Source organism: Vitis vinifera, chromosome 1 (assembly GCF_030704535.1).
Source record: "Vitis vinifera cultivar Pinot Noir 40024 chromosome 1, ASM3070453v1".
Lineage (NCBI taxonomy): Eukaryota > Viridiplantae > Streptophyta > Magnoliopsida > Vitales > Vitaceae > Vitis > Vitis vinifera.
In genome coordinates this window covers 9,847,955-9,870,933 of record NC_081805.1, presented here as the reverse complement: position 1 = coordinate 9,870,933, position 22,979 = coordinate 9,847,955, and the positions used below count along the sequence as shown (strand labels likewise).

Genomic DNA, 22,979 nt, shown 5'->3' with positions numbered 1-22,979 from the left:
CCCTGCTCTGGTGGCATCTCTGTCTCTTTGTTCTTTACAATAGTACCCATTTGCTATTTTCCTTTAACGTTTTATGACACTACAACCCAACTAAAGTACTTCATATTTCTTTAGTCTAAAGTGCCCTCTCCAATGCTTTATCATATTCTAATTCCGAACAAATTAAGTTTTTCTCTGTTATCCTCGGAAGCACTTTTTACCTAAAAAGTATTTTTTTTTAAAAAAAATAAATATTTGATAAAATTTAAAAAATATTTTTAAAAATCTATAAAAACAATTTTATTTTATAGATGATTCTTTTAAAAATATTTTTACTAAAAACCATTAAAATAAAAGTTTTGTTAAACCCACTCTAATCCTCATTTCAAGCATGCAACCCTCCAAAAGCTATTCTCTGATAAGAAAAAAGTGCATCAACTATGTAAATTTACATCTTTCAAAAGGGTATACATGTATATGATATTGGTTTGCTACAGTGAAAAGGCCACTTACAATAGAGTTTTGGAAGTGGTGGGTGGAGGGCCAAGCCAAAGCAGCATGGCTTTGAATATCAATGTGGGCCAATGTCCATCGATTACAAGAAATAAAATATTGCTTTTGAAGAGATTAGTGGTGCAGATCAAAGTAAGAGAAGTGACTTTTTCTTCCCTGTCCTTTCATTCATTATGAAACTATAACTCGAGAAGTGTTTGCTTAGATAAGTACGATATGTTTAGGGCATAATGATGTTGTGAAGAGGTGGGGGGAGTGGGGACGGCGAATCAAACCTTTCAGTGTTTGCTTGAATGGGAGGTTTAGAACTTACAACTTACAGATTGGAAGTTGGAGGAACTAGGTTCAGTCGTTGAAAGCGAGGGCCGCCGAAACTTCCGCTGCGTACGACAAAACAACCATATCCATTTTTTTTTTTTTTAAATTTTCACAATAGACAAAAAATTATCTAAAGTAATATTTTTAATTAATTGGACTTCGATGTTCCACACTAACCACAACAAATTCAAGGTATCATCAACACGATAAATTATGTGTTATTTATTGAGAACATATTTCTTAGTACTACACCCTTTCTTATTTGCTCGCTTTGACCGATTGGACTATCGAGTATATCCTCAATTTTTTTAACTATAAAATAAAGAATTTTATTTTTCTAGTAGTGAATATCCTGTTTCCTTAATTAATATCACTCAAAAAGAAGTTTTGATTTAGCAAGGAAAGAGTAAAATTCAAAAGATTACCAATTTCTCAAGTTTAATATTGGGTCTGTGGGAGCATGAAGGAATGAATGCAGAAGAATAGAGAGAAGGGAAGACGTGTCTGGTGTCCGGTGTCCGGTGTCCGTATAGGCAGAGGAGCTCAGTGGCAAGCGTCGTCCAATGCATCAATCGGACAGATTGAGCTTTGTGTATACGCTTGTCAATGATCCAGAGGAAAAGGACCCTACACTCTTACAAATCTATCCTCATTTTTCTTTTAATTTACACAGTCCAACCCATTCCCTTTCCACTGCATTACAAAATCCAGAAGAAAGTGAAAGCATTCAGATTGACTAGAGACTATAGAGAAGACAAAAGGCATTAAAATTGTAGTTCTGCAGCTGTACGTATTTTTTCTGAGTATGAACACAAAAAACTCAAACATCAATCAATTGCTTTCTACACGAGCTTTACACTTCTCACGTATTTACAAAATAAGAAATAAAAGTGGTTTTAATAAGATGGGATTAATTTTTGATATATATATATTTTGAACAATCCAACTTTACTTAATATTTCCCTTTTCCACATTTCTTTTCTTTATCAATGGAAGTAAAATCAGTAAAGGGGGACGGTGGAGATGCTTTAAGTCTTTATCTTTACGTGATTGCAGAAAAGAAGGGAAGACCCCACGAAGAAAATAGTTAAAAAAATCAAGTGAGAGATTCCTTTGGCTTAGGGGGAGTATTTTTGGTTTGGCTCTTGCTTTTGGTTTGGCCACCTTTTTCTTTTCTTTTCTTTTCTTTTATTTTATTTTTTACTTTTTCTTTCTTACTGGGGGTTTTTGTGCTACACAAGCACCTGGGCTTTGTTCTTTGTTCTCGTGTCAACTTGAAGGCGGCCAGAGGGAAGAGAGACTGTCACTGTAATGCTACAAATCTGATTTTATTTTGTATTGTCGTTTTTCTCGTTTTTGCTTAACCTTGTTCCGTGTGAGTTGGTTTCTATGAAGCTGGTATATGGCTGTTTTGGGGTGTTGAAATATCTGGGGTTTAGTGTTTTTCTTCTTGTTTTTCTTTTTTAGAAAATGATTTTATTGGGGTTTGGGAGATTTGGGATTTGGGTTTTGTTTGGAGATTTGGTTATTCCATTGTGTAAGTGTTGATTAACTGTTGGTGGGTGCTGTAGAGAGAAATAGAAGAGGAAGAAGTGAGACAGGAATGGCAGGAGGTGGAGGAGGAGGTGGAGGTGGTGGAGGACATGCCCCACCGCCGAAACAAGACGAGTTGCAGCCTCATCCGGCTAAAGATCAACTGCCCAACATTGCTTACTGCATTACCAGTCCTCCTCCTTGGCGTGAGTTTTTCTTTTTCTGATTCTCTGTTGTGTTATCTTTATTCTTCCGTTACTTTTTCTTTTGTTGGCTCGAAAACACAGAGAAGGAAAACAAAGTAAAACTGCAATAAATGTTTTCCCAAATATTGCAAGATCTAATGTTCATGCTGTTCTCCCCCCCCCCCCCCCCCCCTTTTTTTTTCTCTTTTTATTTATTCGTTTCTCTGTTGCATTCCTTCGGTCCCAGATACAGAATGATTCTTGTAATGCACTGTTAATAATTGCTTTTGCTCTTTTTTTTCCTTATTTCAAATGGTTTTGATGCACTTTGTCGCATATAGGTCTCCTTTGACTCTGTTCCATATAATCATTTTCACTTGGACCTTGATCTTTTTGTATTTCTTTATTTTTCTGTATCCATCTTTTATTTATGGTCACAAAGATGTAATTCCTTACTTGTTTAGTTTTTTCATACTTTTGTTTGTACCCATTTACTTTGTATTTTTTTTTTCTTCATGTAGGAAATTCATATTCTTCTGTTTTTGCTGCATTTGATGAACTTGATAGAACTTCTTTGGGTCGGAAAACCTTTGAATTTTTTTTTTCTATCTACTTATTTTCTGAACTACATTTGTTTCTCTGTGGATAATCCTCCTTGGATTATGGTAAACTGTGGATGTTTCTTAATGCAGCTGAGGCCATCCTACTTGGCTTCCAACATTACTTGGTGATGCTTGGCACAACAGTTCTGATTCCAAGCTCTCTTGTTCCCCAGATGGGTGGAGGAAATGTAAGGCTTCACTAGGACAGTAACTTCCAAACAAACTGCTACTGATATTTGATTCATTAAGTTTCTGGTCTAATGGGTCATGTGCAAAATCTCAATTCATCATCTTTATGATCAAGTATTTTCACGACACACCATCTTTATAATTAAGTTGTCGGTGTACATACCAGGAGGAGAAAGCAAAGGTTATTCAGACATTACTATTCGTGGCTGGCTTGAACACATTGTGTCAAACTTTGTTTGGGACCCGATTGCCTGCAGTTATTGGAGGCTCTTTCTCCTTCGTGCCAACAACAATTTCAATTGTTTTGGCTGGTCGATACAGTGACATTGTGAATCCTCAGGAGGTCACCTGATTGCAACCTTACCCTGTTTGGACTGCCTTACTAGTTTTTTATGTTAGTTTAGTCCTGAATCACCTACTTTATGATGCATATGCAGAGATTTGAAAAGATAATGCGAGGAATTCAGGGTGCTCTTATTGTTGCTTCAACACTTCAAATAGTCATTGGCTTCAGTGGCCTTTGGCGCAATGTGACAAGGTCAGTTAAAAACTTGTCATGTGATTAGAAGCTCTAAAAGTCTTGGTAGTGTTTTTCCTTTCACTTTACAATGCAAAAGGTGTGGATGAACCATTTATCACTTGTTTTGGATATCAAACTAATTGGCTTCTTTCAAGTTCCTATCTTAATTTGATACAACATCATTTCTTTTATGATGATAAAAACAGTTGAATTCCAATGTCTGGAGTTTGTATCAATGAAGCTTCTGAAAATTATGTTGATTGAAGTTCTATTTTTATGCTTGTCTAGGCTCTTAAGTTCATGGTTTTATGATAAAGGTGAAGCTTCTAAAATATTGTTGATTATTGTTATTAATTTTTTGCCCTTGATTCTCCAGGTTCTTAAGTCCTCTGTCTGCAGTCCCTTTGGTAGCTCTGTCTGGCTTTGGGCTCTATGAGTTGGGCTTTCCTGTGGTATGGTTTTTATCTGGTGTTTTTGGTTTGGAAATAATTATATTAAAATCGGTCTATCTGTCACACTGCACGCTTGATTGTATGTTTTTCTGGTATTGGTGATTGACTCTTGTATTGGGCTTCTAGCTTGCAAGATGCATAGAGATTGGACTGCCACAGCTCATTGCGCTAGTAATTTTTTCACAGGTATGTTAATTTATCACATATTCTTTCTTTTAAAGCTGGATTTCTCTGAATTTCTAATTACTCTTTTCTATTCAACATTTGAAACATCTTGATTTTAAATTAATCCTTTGCCCTCAGTATGTAGAAACATTTAAAACAGGTTGCCAATGCTTGATCTCACCTCAGATGAAATGTTGTTAAGCAGTTTCAATAAGTTTTAATGTTTCTTTCCAGTATATTCCCCATATAATACGGTCGGAAAAACATGTTTTCGACCGCTTTGCTGTTATATTCTCGGTGGTGCTCGTGTGGATTTATGCTCATCTACTCACTGTTGGTGGAGCCTATAAGAACACGGGAACAAAAACTCAAGCAAGCTGCCGAACTGATCGGGCCGGAATTATAGGTGCTGCTCCATGGTAAGGCCAGTGGTAAATGCCAGATCTTTTTGTAATGTTATGTCCTCTATAGTCATGGGTTAAAGTTGATTGTCTAAGTGTTAATGCTTTAATGTGACAACCATTTTGGTTTCCTTACTTTTCTATACTTTGTGCCCAGGATAAGGGTTCCATATCCATTTCAATGGGGAGCTCCCACATTTGATGCTGGAGAAGCTTTTGCTATGATGGCTGCTTCATTTGTTGCTCTTGTAGAGGTCAGCATACTTCTACCCTCTGCTTATGAGATATAACCTGGATGCATCATTCACAACCTCTTGTAGAGGCGACAATTGATGCATGCTGAGAGAATAATGCATTATCAGCAACCCATTTTTCCGAGAGCTAATAGTCAGGGAGAAGAGATGCTTATGGAGAATATTGCCCATCATCCTTTTTTTTTTCTTTCAGAATTTCACATCTCAGTTTATATTCTTCTGATAAGCAGTCACATCTCAGTTTAATAATTGCATCAGAATATCTTTCTCTAACCCTGGTGTAGGCACAGAATGACCCTTTTTGTGTTCTTTTATTTCATCTTGAACCCTTCAGGAAGCAAACATTTCTAGGCCTTTTCTTTTCCTCATTTTTCTTAGTAACTTCATGTGATGCTTTAATGTTTAATATGCATTCCTGAATTTCAACTAAAAATTGTGTGCAATAGCTTTTCTGCTGTTAGTTTCTCTTTGTGGTCATTCTCACTGTGCTTTAGCACATTCAGTTAGCACTTGGCAGATTGTAATTACATAAATCCTTTGGAAGTAACTCGTTTCCTACAAAATCTTTTATCTTTGAACAGTCAACTGGTGGCTTCATTGCCGTGTCAAGGTATGCCAGTGCAACTCCGATGCCACCTACAATTCTTAGCCGAGGTGTTGGTTGGCAGGTAACTGGACATATTAAAAATCATCCCAAGCTTGCATATGAGATTTATTGCCCAATGGATTTTATGTAACCAAATTGGTTCAATTTTGCTAGTTATGACTGCTTAATCACTGATGGGAATTTGTTTTTCTTTTCTTGTGTGTTATTGCTTTGCTGATTTCAGGGAGTGGGCATTTTGTTCTCTGGGATATTTGGAACTGGAACTGGATCATCCGTATCTGTGTAAGATTTGTGTACCAAACACATGCATTTAGAAACAATTTTGGTCTATCAATTGCATGGAATTCCCTTTTTGGATTGGTTGAAAACTTTGATTGGCCTTTCTACAGTGAAAATGCTGGTCTGTTAGCTCTTACACGTGTTGGAAGCCGAAGGGTTGTGCAGATATCTGCTGGATTCATGATCTTCTTTTCCATACTTGGTATGTTATTCATGGTATTCTCTCTCTCAAGCTTTCATCCCATAAATATTTGTTAACACACATGGGTATGCAGGAAAGTTCGGAGCTGTTTTTGCTTCAATCCCACCACCGATCATTGCTGCTTTGTATTGCCTTTTCTTTGCCTATGTTGGTATGTTTTATAACATAGCAGACACTCATGTCATGAATCAATTCAAGTCTAAGCCCACAAAAGAAGGAAAAAAAGATCATTTCAAGTTTTGACATCTGTTTTTCTTTACACATGAGCAGGTGCAGCAGGTCTCAGCTTCCTTCAGTTTTGCAATTTAAATAGCTTTAAAACAAAGTTCGTTCTAGGCTTCTCTATTTTCATGGGCTTATCAATCCCACAGTACTTCAATGAATACAGAGTAGTCAATGGTTATGGTCCTGTGCATACTGGAGCAAGATGGGTATGCAAATTCTTGCATCAACTTTTCTTAATCCTGCTTATTTCAATCCTGTCTTGAAGAAAAATAATGAATTTGTACCCCTTGGCAGTTCAACGATATGATCAATGTGCCATTCTCATCAGAAGCATTTGTAGCGGGGTTGTTGGCTCTCTTCCTGGACAGCACACTGCACCGGAAAGACAATACAACTAGGAAGGACAGAGGCATGATTTGGTGGGAGAAATTCCGGTCATTCAAGACAGATTCAAGAAGCGAGGAGTTCTATTCTCTTCCCTTCAATCTTAACAAGTTTTTCCCATCAGTGTGACTCTGAGAGTTCCTAAGTGGTCTGATCCTCAATTGATCATTGTGGGTATTACACTATAGCATGGTTTCTATTTAATTTTCCTTCCCTTTTTTTTTTTTGATCTCTATTTTCACCTACTGAAGACAAACTTGCAGTTATAAATAAATCTCTTTTTGCAGCACTCCTACTAGTAGTAATTTTTGTTTTGCTTATCCCATGTGTCAGATTATTGAACTGGTTATGGAATGGAGTGTAGCCCCTGCAAGCAAATTTACCATCTACCATCTACCATCTCTTATTTGGTTGATTTAGAAAAAGGGGTTTTGCTGCAGGCGATTAAGAGGCAAGGGCACAGGAGATTTAAGCAGTAAGATTCAGTCCTTAGAAACATGCACAGGTTTAGTCTTCTCTCCAAGAAAATTCAGATGTAATGATGCCTGTAACCATCTATTAGCCATGAAGTTTTTCTTTTTTAGCTTGAAAGGAATAGTGACTCTTGCTTCAATTTATCCCACAAGACAACTAAATCTGAGTAATGATCTGGTCATTTGGTTTAAGAAGATTGCATTCAAGCCAAAACTGCCTTGGTGATGGTGCATAATGTCACAGAACTAGTTTGTTTTGGGTTATAATTTTGTTAGATTGGATGAAATTTTATTAGTAGCAATGGGCCATTTGTCTAACCAGGCCTGGACCTGGGCCTGGTCCAGAGGCTGGGCCTGGTCCAGAGGCTGGGCCCAATTGGCATATTAGAATTCAATGCACCTCGACAATTGGAAGATTACACAAGGACCAGAAGACAGAGGTCGGTAGGTCAGAGGTTAGAAAACAATTGTTTTATAGAGTTGACCACGCTTATAAGCTTTTTGTTTTATATTTCGGGGTTTTCTTATTAAATGCTTGGATTTCTTATATTTTTTGGGGCATGGTCAAACCAATATTTTAACAGGAGGAGGCAACTTGGATTGGAGGCTGAGGATTTTATTTATTTTTTTTTAAAAAATTTTAAAAACAAAGCCAAGGGACAGACTAACGGACACGTGAAGAAGACTTCTGCCACGTGACATGCGCGTGCAGCCCGCGCATGTGGACAGCCTACTATGCACCACGTCACCAGGCGGATCATTCCTCTATCTTTCGTAGCTGTATAATAGTTGTGTGAAATGTGAGATAAGAAAAGAGAGAGAGGGATGAATAGAGAAGGAAAATGAAGGAAAAAGCATATGGGTTTGCATCTTATAATGTCATCCTCTCATTTGCAGTGAGATGAGACGAAATGTGGAGGATGAATGCCATAACTACACATGAAACAATAAATGGGGGCTTAGAGGAGGAGGACATGGTCACATGCAGGTAAGGGGCAGTTAATGTATGCAGTTTGTGCAAGGGCTTAGGCAGTTAGGTTGGGGATGTCTGTAAATACTTATTGTCCCCAACAACAGAAAACGAAGTTTCAGTAGGGATACTATTTCAAGGATTGAGGGAAGGCCAACAATCATAGGGCACAGTGTGGCCCCTCTGGCGTCAAATCATTTTCCTCCATCTTTAATCACACCATTGCTTTTCTGTTTCTTACAGCGATACCAATATGACTCTCTCATTCATTCATCACATGATGCCATTATGCAACTCAATAAATCATTAAGTTATAAACCTCCCTTTCAATGAAATGAGACGGTAAAGGGAAATGGGGATAAGTTGATGTGGATTAATGGAGACCTAATCCCAATGTTTCTGCTAATTAAAGGTGTGGAAATGTGGGCATAATTACCCCATGATAACCCGTTAAGTGTTTCCAAAAACAGAGGCAGCCCCATGCTGGATGTGATATACTAGTCCAAATCATAGGGGGGACAGGGTGGCCAACAAGACTGCTTGTGTCCATTTCTGATCTCTCCAACTCATATAACCAATGTCCCTGCCTAACCAATAATTCAGATTATGCGGCAATTAACTCTAACGTTACGTAATATTGCATGAAAAGGAACCATCACAATCATCAACCATAAAGTGATGAAAAGTGGAAAACTTTTTATCATGCATGAATTTGCCCATAAACATCAGCTACCCTAAAATGACCGCAGCAAACAGTTTTATCATGGTGCTCTCCAACTGCTTATCACTGGATCAAGCACACAATGTTTTTCCGATCGGTTAATTAAACTGAAAAGAGACACTTGAAATCTGTATGCAAGACATGGATGAGTGGAGATGTAGGGCAGCATCACTTTGTGAAATAAAGTTGGTCCGATTTCCAGTTGTTCAGCTGCTATCACTTTTTACAATCTTCAATGGGGTTGTGTTTTTGGGTCTGCAATTCTGTCAATATCCCTCTATGGTCCACTGCTATTAAAATGGACCGGTGGGGCTTCAAAGGTTCCAAGGAATAGTAGTTGCCAAGTAGGTTTCAGGGGTTGGTGGTGGGGGTGGGGGTCCTCTCTGGAGGATCAAAGGTAATGCCCCTGAATCCCCATCTATATATATAGCCATGTAAAAACCGTGTGAATATTTCTTTCTATGTACAGTACCTTTTGTTGTCAGTTTCCCATGTCGGTTAGGCTAGCAATTTGGGTTTGGAGTCAGTTGTCCACTTACCATTACCATTATTCCAAGACTCATCTAAGCAAAGAGATGTTTTGTAGTGTATTCAAAGCAATGAAGGGCCTCTTTAGATTCTCTATATTTCTGTTGTGGAATCTCCAGTCATCTCCTCCATTGGAGGGGATTAATATGATAAAAGCCATGAAATTTTCCATCCTTCAAAAAATTCTCTCGATCTCAGCACCTTGTGGGTAGGCTGAGCCCATTACGTGTTTGAGAAGGCGCTTCTCCTCAATAATATGCATCCTAATCTGATCATAATCAAGGAAAAGCATACAACTCCACAAAAGAAGATCATACATTCATACCCTTTGTTTTTGTATTTAGTTTCCATCAAAGAGGTAAACGCTTTACAAAAATTGGCCGTATCTTTCATATCATACAAAAACATATGGCCATCTTTTATAAGATGAGTCCCCATCGCCCTTGTTAAAGATTGATTCTTTTTCTAAAAAAAAAAAAGAAGAAGAAAAAATCAACCCAAAAAAAAAAAAAAGGCAGAGAGAGAGAACTGTTTTTGCCACTAGCTGAAATGCAATGGAGATGCTGCATTATCAAGTTTAGGACCATTACATGCACAATTAAATAATAGAGAATATACCGATGATTGATCATTACAATTCAAAGTTTAATGCGTTGTTGAAGAGTCACAAGAAATAAAAAAGAAGGTTCATATCTACCCACTCAGCCCATGAAATCTATTCCCTTTGCTTAGTGAGAAAGTACAGGCTTTGAGATGCTTCCGTCTTTGACAGTAAATCATCCACCCATGCCTGCTAGTGATAGATTTTCTATATGGGGCATGGTCAGAGTTTGGCCAATATATATATATATGTATGTGCCTGCCAAGAAACTGTATATCCATCTCCTCTTAATAATGTATATACAGTACTACTGTACAACTTTATATATGATTCATACATCAAACATGATGTTATAGTCTAGTACGACCTACTGCTAGTTCATGAACATCTCTGAATACCATCAATTGGTTTCTTTTCCTTGAGCTTTCTTTTCCCTTCCATCTTGTCGTTTGGATCTCCAACAGTGTGTAGTGCATTTTTATATGTTTAATATCAGACATTCTTTAAAATACTCTTGAATGCATACTTGGTGGTGTTTTGTATTATAGGGGAGGAATGTGAGGAAAGCAACTTTTAATCATGTCCTTCACAACCAAAAAAGAATAACCCCACTTACAATAACTCTTGAATGTTTGATAGGAAGGCCTTTAATTAGAAGTAGGAATGTTTAAAGGCCCAGGTACAGACACACAAGACCTAACAATGCTGCCCCACAAGCTCCAATGTGTGACCAAGGCATGGTTTGAGTTCCCTCCACTTATATATTATAAGGTGCAGAGGTAGTAGAAAAATGAGACCCATAACATTTAAATATTAATGCCTGCCTCACACCATAGCCATAAGAAGTTAAGACACCTTCATTTAATATTAATGGCTGTAGTCCCCTACATCAGTCATGTTTGAACAAGAAATAGTCCATTCATCATTTAATATTTGAACCAAAGATCTCCAACACCTCACATGGCTTACATGGACTGACATTAAAAAGAGATGTTTACACATGTGAATCATAGAGCAAATTTTCAAACCTTGGGATCCAAATAGTTTAACATGAGGTAGATTTACAGGAGTCAAAGATCTTCCCAAGATTATCTCTGTCCTAACTTCCTGATAAGTCAGGCCTCCTCTGGAGCGTTAAGCATATTAATAATGAGCCATCTGTTGGAAAAGGGAAAACCCATTCATCTGATTCCTCTTTCTTCGAACCCTTTTTTTTATTTTTCCTTTCTTCCCCACTGTTCTATAAGATCTGGGGCACAGGCACAGCACCATTAGTTGATCAATGCTGGCAGGCAGCGGCCGCCTTGAGTGCTAATTATTTGTGTTATCATGTCTTAGATGATAATTAAATAAGAGATGGGGTTCTAATGATTACTCCACAGACTCCACAAGGCCTATAGCCTGCTAATGTTATGATCGAAAAGCATAACTAGAAAGTAAGAATCCCAAGAGATGCCACTTTGAGTTCAGTTGAGCAGCACTGGATGTTGAAGCTTTTAGGGAATTAATATTCCATGCAAAAGATAGTGGAAACTTTACTTGCATATATTAATTTGCATATGTTTTGCTTTATTTGGGTTGGCATTAAAGTAGAGTGAGCCATATGAATGGGAGACTGCTTGGTTTGAGTACACCCTATCAGAGAGCACTAGTGGCATCTGCTTTGATGATAAAATCATTGATTCCTGACCAAATGGTTCAATACACTGGTAATCATAACATGTGAAGAATTCTTCGTCATGTATGATAAGATTTGCAGTTCAGATTGTGGCTTGAAGGAAAAAGTTAAAACAAATCAGAAAGTCATCGTCCCTGAGTCAGGGTGAAAGTGCTGCCTATGTACACACCCTGTTTGTTTCTATACTTATTGCAAATACAAGATGGGGAAATTTGGGACCAAACATCAATGGGTCCCACCTAAGATAACAAGTGGCAAAAAGATGAGGATAATTGCTCCACTATTTTGTCTTTGGAAGAACAAAAATTTTCCGACGTATTGTATAAGTTAGACCAAAATCAAAATAAAGATGATCTCCAATCATTGGATTTGGGTGGCCTCAATACCATTAATCCCTCAAACTTAAGTTTGTATTGAACAGAGGTGTATGAGTAGAAAAAGCCCCGAGTGAGGACCACAGGCATTTAATGAGTTGTACAATATGTAATATGTATATGCATTTTCTAAATTAAATAAAAAGTTGAAAGTTTCAAGATATATAAAATTCCTACAAGTAGTCTTGACTTTCAATGGGTTGCGTGAGAAGTTAAAATTTGCTTTAATCCTAAGGGAGATAATACAAAATAATGAGATGAAAGGATGTGAGGCAAATCCCAAATGAGGAAATACAAAAGCATGGTTGCACAAAGGAAAAAATATCCCAAGTAAAAGAGAGGAAAGGACAGTGCGAAACAGGGTGCTCAAATCCAAAATAGGCATAGCTGTTAGGAGTTGGAAGTGAAGCAGAAATATGGGATAAGATGGTGGTGGGTGGGCTTTGTCTTTTCACGAAGGAATCTCACACCCACGATTTGGCTTTTGTTTACTATTTTAAGTTGTAAGTTTTTAACACATCATGATTAACGGGCCGTCTCTCCATTCCAAAGTCCAAACCTTGACCACGTCGACACCGCCGAGCATGTCCATCCAACTTCAGCCTCCCACCACTTGGCAACCTCACCTGCATCTCAGGGACCCTGCTGCCTCATTTCTTTTCTTTTTTTTCTTTTTCTTTTTTCAACTTCTCTATTTCACAAAATAAATAAATAAAGTATTAATTACATTTTTAAAAATGAATTGACCCACGTACCATGAATTAGTTGGGCCGGCCTGACCCATGTTCACCATTTATATGTATGGGAGTGCGGTGGGTTCTACTTGGAAAGTGACTCCTGCTTACTTCACCTCCTTCCTTCTTTCTTCCTCCTTATCTATCTTCTTCTTCTCCTTCTTCTTCTTCAGACATTTGTATTCTACCTTCATTGAGTGTGAGAGAGAGACAGAGATAGTGTGTGAGGAGAGGTAGAGAGATGGGGAATTGCCAGGCCATAGATGCAGCTGCGTTGGTCATACAGCATCCTTGCGGCAGGATAGAGAGGTTGTATTGGACGGTGAGTGCGGGAGAGGTGATGAGAATGAACCCGGGACATTATGTTTCTCTTATCATTCCATTGCCCATCCCTCAAGATCATGACACTCCTGATAACAAGACTGTGCGCTTCACCCGTGTTAAGCTTCTCCGCCCCACCGATACTCTTGTTCTTGGTCATGCCTACCGCCTCATCACTTCTCAAGGTTTTCTTTCTACCGCTTTGCTTTTCTCCTGCCCTAGAGTGTGCTATATTTTGAGTTTTTCTTTTCTTTTCCTTTATTTATTTATTTTTAAATTTGGCTTCTCTGGTTATAGAGGTTATGAAGGTGCTGCGGGCAAAGAAGTATGCGAAGATGAAGAAGAACCAGGTGGAATCAGCAGAGAAGTTACAGGGAATGGCGGAGAGGCAGAGTTCAAGTTGTGAAGAAGATGGAGGAAGGTCTGAAATGGAGAAATCCAATCAGGTAAATCTCATTAGCTGGTTACAAATCTGGGTTAAACCCTATCTGTCGCTGAACTGTCTGTAATGGGAACTTGGAAGCGTTATCAAAGTCTCCAATCTATGAACTTCTGAGTTCAAATAGATGAAACAGAAGAGAAAGACGCTTCCTGACATGTAATAATAAGGGAGTTAATAACACTCACTAATTATTAACACACATACGATTTCCTTTAGCAAATCAATGACTTGGTTTCCTCTGGAAACATTCAAATCCTTGTGTGATAGAATGTGCCCACCTTCATATTAGAGAGAATAGAGTATGACAGCAGATCAAAGTGTCTTGGTGATGAAACATGAACTAATGCTACAATTTGTAACAAAATTCCAGGTGGTGAAGCATGAAAGACACCGACCGAGGACAGCATCAACGACTTCTGCTGCAGCGGCAAGGTCAAAATCATGGCGACCCTCATTGCAGAGCATCTCTGAGGCTGGAAGCTGATTCTTCTTCCAATTTTAACTTGCAGGATGTCCAGTGGAAACTGCAATGGACAGCCACAAAACATTCACTGCTGGTCTTCCTCAAACCTGGAAACAAAGACGCAAGACATCCAGGAGAGTGGTAGTACCAAGCTGTTATAAGCCACTGTCAACAAATCCCACATTCCAACCATTTTGAGTAATAAGATCTCTGTATAGCTAAGAAAGTGCAATGGATCAGACATTGTTTTTAAAACTTAAGTTTGTGGTGGAGTATCTTCTTGATAGATAGGAGATAGTAGATAGTATACAACAGGAGGAAAACTTGGAGAAAAAAAAATAATATTGAAAAACAGTCACTTGGGTGGTTTCGGTTTCAAGTTCCAGACTTCCCAGTCTTGATCAACATAGTTTTGTGCCCATAACAGGGATGCTCGGGCAGCCAAAGGTGCTCCAGGCAACTTCTTTTCCTTGAGAGCAACCAACATATCTGTGAAAGGCTCAACTAATAGTGTCCCAGGTCCTCCATACTCCTTGTGCAAGAATTCACTAAATATCTGGTTTTCACGCTACAATCTGGTTAGCAACAATGTTCTTCAAGGATTCATATTTGAAATTTGAATATTTAGAGTATGAATTTAAAGCGCCACACATACAGGTGATCTGAGTCATGGCAAAACAGGCACAAAAATTCATAACAATTTGATCGAGACCGTCTAGGTGATAGTGCTCGTCTTCTTGTGAGCCCTAGATATTTCTTTTTGCAAGTCAATAATTGCACTGTTTTCAAGTCAAGTAGATAAGAAGGGGAAGATGAGTACAGATCTTCATAATAAATTAGCATTTGGAAACCCTAACCAACTGGAACTAGGAAGGGAATTATTCCATTAAGAAAAGAGAAGAAAAAAGATGGCACGAACTAGATCAAGCAGGTTGGTTAACCAGAAGACTAAATTGGTCATTTTAACATTCTTCATTCTCGAATAAGAATACCACAAAGCAGTTTGATAATCAGATAATGTTTGGATGATGATGATGATGATGAACACCACGTTGCAAGCCCACACACCTGTTTGTTTATTTTGTATCCTAAAATATCATTGTCCATTACAGTGACCCCTGAAGGATTGAGCCAAGGTTCATGCCCTGATGTTGAACCCCATTGTCCTATAGCCTTAAGAGATAATGTGGATGTAATGGGGAGAAAAAAAAAAAATGATTTCAAATTGTAACTACTGGGAAGATAAAAAACAAGCATTTTTTTTTCTCTCCCACATATGGTCAAAGTCATTTTTAACAAGTGTAGGCCTGTAACTACAAAAGGAAGATACAAAATCTGTTTTTTTTTTTTTCTCTACTGATTATCGTCCAGGGAATTTTGAACAGGAGTTCCTTTTAACAACTCAATCCTCTATTATGTTCCTGCCAATAAATCGATGTCACAAATACAGTATCAATTCCATCCCTAGGAGGATACTATAATTAACCACTTGTTCCAGATACTCCAAGACACAAGGGAATATTTTTCATGATAACATGAATAAACATATAGTCAAGGCAATGTGACCTTGTGTAACTGTCAATGACTGGTAGATCACGTGGCTATCTGAAGAAAATGTGAGTTATTTTCCAATGCAGAGTAAATTTTATCAATAATTGTGCCTAGGCTGAAATCTTCAGACAAGTCCAAGCAACTATCAATTTCATAATGGATAAATGAAGGGAATTTGAGTTTTCCAGTCCTTAGATGTATGTCCAAGCATCTGCATTCTGCATCTAATATGGACTTATCAATCCTGAAAACTGAAACCTTACAGTCAGTGTATCTAACAATTAAATTATCAACCACTTAGATTAATTGATTGATCACAAAGATCAGCTTCTTTTCTCCTATACAAAGACTTTATAATTGAACTAGCAGTGAGAATGAGTCCTCCCAGAAAACGCAATTTTAAGAACATTTTCCTTCTCTCAACTCTGGAACATTTAGGACAAGAAAAATGTTGGATACCAAACCCTGATATATATACCAGCTTCCATCTAGACTCAGTATTCAGTCACTTTGCCTCCAGGTCAGATCACTTACCATCCTTTCTTTCCTGAATCCACAGCAACACCCTCATATATACCTAAGCATACCTATCAGGACAGCTTCTAGATTTGCATTCTCCACCTGCATTGCACTTAAGTTTTTTCGCTCACCCTCATAGCACAAACCATTTGGTCATCTATGTTGAGACCTTGTCCAGAGTTATTCTGCAGAATTTTGCATTATTGACCTTTTTTTTTTTTTTGATGGGCTTGCATTATTGACTTTTACGGCTCATACCATGTCAAGCCATAAATATCTCATGTATAGCTCAAGAACCTGGAGATGAGAACATGCATAAAGTTCAGTGTTCTACCATTTGGCAAGTCAGATATAGCTTTTGCCTCTAATGAGTTCTAAAGGCCAAGTATATTTACGTGCTACAATTTCAGGCAGGCAATTAAATTAGATCAGAAAATTTGCAGCTACCAAGAAGTTTCATGCACAAGGTGACCCTAAAATCCTCCCCTTAAGGAATCAAATTTTTTCTCCTTATCTAGCCACCTCTACCCAGATGAACAACTCTAACTCTCTAGTCCTAATGACTGTATACCTAAACAAAGACATAAACACCACAATCAAACGAAATCTCACTCCTTTTTACTTCTATACATTACTTCAGCATGATTATGTCCACAGATGTCTGATCATATAACACAATGATTTTGGTCAAAACGATCTTCTAGCCATAAGCGAAAGGATGAAACTAGATGAACACAAGAAGCAAAGGAAATAATGTAGGAAAAAAGAAGGGTTGTAGGCCAGTTAACAACATGGTTCAAGTTCATGGTCTTGGTCATTAACTTAGGAGGTCAAAAGGTGTATCAATCTCAATATCTCATATCAATATTGAGCAATATGCACAATAAGCTAGTTAAAAAGCTCAAAAAATTATAAAAAAGTTGTGAAAATTATGAAAAAAAAAGGTGCATTTAAATGAGCTCAGAAAATTAATAAAACAAACTTGCATCATATTTATTAATGTCTAAATAGTTATAAAAGTATGCATTCAAAGTTATTTATGATAATATTAAGGATTCAAAATTATTTCAAATTCAATGAAATTTTTACTAAAAGGCATGCAATTCTATAGTCAATTCTACATTAAATGACATGGGGGCTCAAAATCATCATCATCATCATTCCTACAACGAGTGTATAAATTGGGATGATAGTTTCCACAGTAAGAATATGGTTGAAAGGAATTGTCCCTAGTTCAAATTTGTTAGTTGAAATGATTGGCTAGATGATCCAATCAGAAATATAACTTTGAAGGTTGTTTGGGTTCAACACCATGATAATAGTATCCAAAACCTCAATACCCAATGCTACTATTACTTGAAGATTTATCATATCTATCATAGTATCTGAATATGCCTTGGGATGCATCCTTAGAATTGGATCATAATAGTTTCTACTTGAAGTACTGGTAGAATCTATGATATGATCCATCGTCTACTCAAAAATGCTCCCTTGATCCTACATCCAAAGTTCGCATGTGCTCATCAACACCCTAATAATTGTGTCTATATTAATCATGTCCACTTGAAAAATCATCATTGTTGAAAAAAGTATCTAGTCTTTCTAAATTTTTCACTATTCTCATATTCATACACTAGCCTGCCACACTTACCTCAATATCTAAAAAACAATCTTCTTCAAGTACCTCGATATTCTATTCATTGGCTCTAAAAGTTCCTCACAAGGTGCATGCATACACTGGCTTGTCACACTTACAACGAAAGCTAAGTCGAGTCTAGTATGTGCTAGGTAGATAAGCTTACCAACTAGCCTTTGATACCTATCCTTATCCACGGGTGTCCCTCCTTCATTTTTGTCCAAACTTGTAGTTTAGCTCCATGGGTGCTTCTACTAGTTTACTCCTAATTTCCTTCAAAGAGGTCAAGAGTGTACTTTCTCTATGAGACCAAAATTCCTTGTTTGCTCTTAGCGACCTTTATTTCAAAAAAGTATTTCAGCTTTCCTAATTCCTTGACCTCAAATTCTTTTGCAAGAATTCACTTCAATCTTTCTTTCTCACTCATATTACCTCCTGTAAGTATGATATCATCAACATCGACTATTAGGATAGTGATCTTACCATCCTAAGAATATTTAAATAATAAGGTATGATCTGCTTGGGCTTGGGTGAAATCGTGGCTCTTGATTGCTTTCCTAAATCTATCAAACCATGCTCTTGCTGATTGTTCCAAACTATAAAGTGGCTTTCTGAGTCTACATACCTTGTTAGAACTTCCCATCTCCTCAAAGCCCAATGGTAGGTCCATGTTCACCTCCTCATCCAATTCTCCATTTAAAAAAGGATTCTTAATATATAATTGGTGTAGTGGTTAGTCTAGATTTGCTACAAGACATTGGAGAACCCTTATGGTATTGAGTGTTGCAACATAAGCAAAGGTCTGTTAATAATCCACTCCATAAGTCTAAGTAAATCCCTGCACGACTAGTCTTGTCTTGCATTTTGCCTTAAAAATATTGTGGCATTAACGATTAACTTCTTTCTCATGGCCTAAATCTTTGTACAATACATTCATCTACTTTGGCTCCTTTAACACCTTTTATTTACCTTGTTGTCCACACTCAAACTCCTCTTTTTTTTTTGTAGCCTCCACCATATCATCCATTCCCTAAATGGGCACACATTAGAGCAATCCCCTAATTGACTAAAGCTATAACACTTGCAACCTATAGGTTTGCCATAGGGATTATTAGTTGCTTAATTATTTAAGGAGATGGAGCATTCTATCTTAAGGGCCAAGTGTTGCTTCTATGTCCAAATTCACAATTAGGTGGTCGCTAGTAGGTTTTATTGTATGATAAGTTGTCTATCCTCGTCTCCTAGAAAGATCTAATAAGCCTGAATTTCAATTGATATTCCTGTGGTAAGCAAACTGCAACTCTAGCTTATAGGCTAAAATAACAACCTTTAACAAACTTCATATGGTATGGAAACTAAGCACAAGCCCAGACCCTAGTTACAAGAAAATGGTTGATAAAGACCAGTAAAATAATACTTAGAGCCCATTTGGGAATGTTTTCGAGAGGGTTAAAGGTGCTTTTTAATGATTAAAGTATTGTCTTGTGAAATTAGGTGTTTGATCAACTTTTGAAAATCACATATAATGATCTAGAAAATCACCATGGAAAATCACTTGATAGTTGATTTTTCCAAAAATCACTTTACAAAACTATCCAATCTGCAAGATCAGTCGGTTCAACCAGCTGATTCACCGATTTAACTAAGAAAACAATCCAATATGCTGGCGAACTAGAAAAGGGACTAGTCAAAAGTTGAACCTCATCCAGTCGGTTCAATCTGATTTTTAAAACATTGCATCTTACCCTAAAAATATTGTGGCATTGACGATTACCTTCTTTCTCATAGCCTAAATCTTTGTATAGTACATTCATCTACTTTGGCCCCTTTAACACGTTTTATTTGTCTTGTTGTTTACACTTGAATTCATATTTTTCTTCGCAGCCTCCACCATATCAAGCATCCCCTAAATGGACACACATTGGAGCAATCCCCCGATTGACTACAACAATAACACTTGTCAGCTATAGGTTTCCCATAGGGGTTATTAGTTGCTTAATTATTTAGGGAGATGTAGCATTCTGTCTTCAAGGCCAAGTGTTGTTGCTAGGTCATGATTCACAATTAGGTAGTCACTAATGGGTTGTACGATAAGTTGTCTTTCCATATCTCCTAGAAAGATCTGATAAGCCCGAATTTCAATTGATATTCTTGTAGTAAGTAAATTGCAACTCTAGCTTATAGGCTAAACTAACAGCCTTTAACAAACTCCTATGATATATAAACTAAGCACAAGCCTAGACCTTAGTTACAAGAAAATGGTTGATAAAGACCAATATAGTAATACTTAGAGCCCATTTGGGAATATTTTTGTAATATAATACATTATCAAAAACTTTGATTTATATCCAAACACTAAGTGTTTTTTATTGAAAATATTTTTAGAGTGCGTTTGGTAGTAATTTTAGAAAGTGTTTTTAGTATTTTTAATACTTGAAAAATAAAAATTTCCAAGTACTAGAAATGCCAAAAACACTTTCTAAAATTAGTACCAAATGCACTCTTAATAGAAGCATTACTAAATGAAAGCGCTACAAACAAAAAGCATTTTAAACATAATCACTTCCAAACAGGTTTATAATATGATGAACTTAGTAAGTTATAAGAAAATAAAAGATAATTAAACTCATAATATTGACCCAGACACAAGTCCTAACTCCTACCTTAATGACATTCCTAGGAAATGCAAACATACACACTAGTTGGACACTTCTCCTGAGTGCAATATGGCTGTAGAGAAAAGACAACAATGAGCCAATGACCATTGCCAACATCTAACTATACAGAAAAAACAATATGGCTGTGGCGAAAAGATAACAATGAGAAGACGAAGAAGAAGAAGAAGAAGTATACATAATACAATTTTATGTATTATATCTGTTGAGTTTCATCTTCCAATATATTATAACTGTTATTATATAAAATTCAAATAGAAAATTTTATAACTCTGTCATCAGCTTGTGCATATTCTAATTTTTCAGGATTCTAATATTGTCTGTTCTACATAGATGAAACCAATGTAAATGGATGCAGGATGAGCTTGTGATGAATTCATAAGAAGTTAGTTGAGAAGTTGAGACGAATTTCAGAATAAACCCGACCTGTTCATCCATACCTATAATATTAAGCAAAACATATCTTCAGTTACACATTTTCTCAAATAGGTTATGTTTGAAATCGCTCCCTTAATTAGCATGGGTTTAACTTTAAACCCATAAGAAAATGAAGCCATTCTAATTTCTTTTCCCACAAACACTTCAAGACAATGAATTCATACCCAAGTGCAATAAATAAATAAATGAATAAGTAATAAAAAGAAATAGAAAGAGGAACAATCACAAATTCATGCTACCCACCGAGTAGAGAAAAACTGATTCCATCTAAGCCCATCAATGTGGCCGAGCACAGTGCAGGATAATAATGCATAACTGCGGAAATAACACAAGACCCAGCAATAATTATTAAGGCTGCAGTACCTGTGCACAGACCGCTACAACCGCATGGAGGTCATCTCTGAACGTGTCCTTCTCCTTGGATAGCTTCTTGAGAAGCTCGACCCTGAACTTCTCGGTCTCCTGTTATAACACCAAAAAAATGCGTCAAAGAGAACACATGCTTAAGCCCAAAAAACCAAACATTTGGGGACAGAAAACAGGGTGAGAGTGGAGTACAGCTTCGGCGAACTCGGGAATTGGGTCAGGATAAACGTATTTTTGGGGCGTCGAAGCTCTGAGGGGTTTAGGAAAGATTTTCCGGGAGAGAATTGGGAATGAGGTGGAAGATGGGTGTACGTTAACACAGGGCGTGCGTAGGATAAGAATGTTTGGGCTTGGCCAGTTTTTGGCGGGAGCGATTCGGAGGACAGAATCAAGCAATGAGGTTTGAAGGGCCATTGGGACTTGGCAGTTGGCTCTCTCACCCAACCCAACACAACCCATTGATAAATGAATAGCTGATTGGGCCGAACCCCAAAAATCCTAACCCGATTGACCACGAGTCCAAACTATCCAAGCCCAAAAAACCTACCCATAGTTTGACTGGCTAATTGGGCCAATCCTAAACGGGTCATAGTGGCTCAGGCCTGATAGATGTGGAATTGGCCCAACTAAGCACAATTACGTTGTACTCGTATTAATAAAAATCAAAAGTTTGTTGTACACTGGGGCATGGCTTTCACGCTGCAGTCCCCTTTTTCTTGTCGTAAAGTTGGATGATTTTTTTTCCAATGTGGGATTTTGATGTGGAATGCACTATATCAATTTATTTTTCTATATAATTTTTCTTTTTCTGTTTTCTAAAGTCAAAAAAATTAAACAAAAGTAAAAACAAAATCTTCTCCTACTATTTTGCTTTAGTGGACAAGCCACAAAAGTTAGAATAGTGAATGAATAAACTGCATGGCTACGCATGTACCAATATTAGGGATGCGGAGTGCGGACAGGCATTTGTGAAAAGCTTTGGCTTTGTCTATGTGGACATGCGCTTAAACAGTAACCATCATCATCTTTCTAGTTTCTAGACTGGATTTTTGAGTGCTAAAGGTGACAAAAGTGAAAATGTTTAATCTTTACTATACTTAAAGGGCGAATGAATAAAGCTATATTTGTACCCACATCCGCAATCAGTCTAATCTCAAAAAACCCATGTGTACTTTCCCTAATCCTTGTAATCTTTTCTGATTAACAGCGCCCTAGTGTTGTTGGGTTAAAAGCTTTCGGCCAACACACGGTTTCCTTCTCTTTTGGATCCCCCCACCTTTATGAAATTACTCCACAGGAGAAAAACATGCATGGGGTTTGTTTTAATCCCTTGGTGCATGCATTGGAACTTGGAAGGCTTTGCTAATCATAATTTTTCGATTTGTTTATTGTGGGCAGAAAAAGAGTTACACAGTGGACAACTTTCACAAATTTCCACCCAAAAAGGTTTAAGGGTTTTGATATGGAAATATGGAAATATATGATATGGGGTATGGAAGGTGTAAATGTAATGAGGGGATAGAGAAGTGTGTGGTTGTTGATGATTAAACAGATGACTCTTTTGTCTCCACTCTTGCAATGGAGGTCCAGGGCACTATCACAAAGCGATATAAAGAACGACACGACATACACGCTCCCTCGGTAGGAGCCCCTTATCTCCATCTTTCGTTTTCTTTTGATG

General features: G+C 37.4%; 3 protein-coding genes across 5 annotated transcripts; 2 read left to right on the top strand and 1 right to left on the bottom strand.

Moving 5' to 3' along the window:
* Positions 1-1,936: 1,936 nt before the first annotated feature.
* LOC100244964 (nucleobase-ascorbate transporter 6) lies at positions 1,937-7,473 on the top strand. 2 transcript variants are annotated; one of them, XM_059740241.1, is made up of 16 exons: positions 1,937-1,964; positions 2,052-2,118; positions 2,382-2,549; positions 3,221-3,318; positions 3,486-3,662; positions 3,757-3,857; positions 4,216-4,291; positions 4,418-4,477; positions 4,691-4,875; positions 5,015-5,111; positions 5,693-5,779; positions 5,942-6,000; positions 6,108-6,199; positions 6,273-6,350; positions 6,470-6,630; positions 6,719-7,097. In XM_059740241.1, the coding sequence occupies exons 3-16, from the start codon at positions 2,414-2,416 to the stop codon at positions 6,935-6,937; spliced, it is 1,626 nt and encodes a 541-aa protein (XP_059596224.1). In that variant the 5' UTR covers positions 1,937-1,964; positions 2,052-2,118; positions 2,382-2,413; the 3' UTR covers positions 6,938-7,097. The 2 variants fall into 2 exon arrangements, with proteins under 2 accessions (XP_059596224.1, XP_010653028.1); XM_010654726.3 differs by lacking the exon at positions 1,937-1,964 and adding an exon at positions 7,142-7,473 and having other exon boundaries at positions 1,994-2,118; positions 6,719-6,978.
* Positions 7,474-12,927: 5,454 nt separating this feature from the next.
* Positions 12,928-14,368, top strand: LOC100250100 (uncharacterized). Of its 2 annotated transcripts, XM_010654743.3 has the most exons (4): positions 12,962-13,393; positions 13,506-13,654; positions 14,021-14,082; positions 14,160-14,368. In XM_010654743.3, exons 1-4 carry the CDS (start codon positions 13,129-13,131, stop codon positions 14,272-14,274), a joined length of 591 nt encoding a protein of 196 aa, XP_010653045.1. In that variant the 5' UTR covers positions 12,962-13,128; the 3' UTR covers positions 14,275-14,368. The 2 variants fall into 2 exon arrangements, with proteins under 2 accessions (XP_002268639.1, XP_010653045.1); XM_002268603.4 differs by having other exon boundaries at positions 12,928-13,393; positions 14,021-14,368.
* LOC100251854 (protein PLASTID REDOX INSENSITIVE 2, chloroplastic) lies at positions 14,306-21,717 on the bottom strand. Its single transcript, XM_002266817.4, has 3 exons — positions 21,491-21,717; positions 21,296-21,394; positions 14,306-14,669 (listed from the first exon to the last, which is right to left on the bottom strand). Exons 1-3 carry the CDS (start codon positions 21,710-21,712, stop codon positions 14,469-14,471), a joined length of 522 nt encoding a protein of 173 aa, XP_002266853.2. The 5' UTR covers positions 21,713-21,717; the 3' UTR covers positions 14,306-14,468.
* Between the last annotated feature and the right edge of the window lie 1,262 nt (positions 21,718-22,979).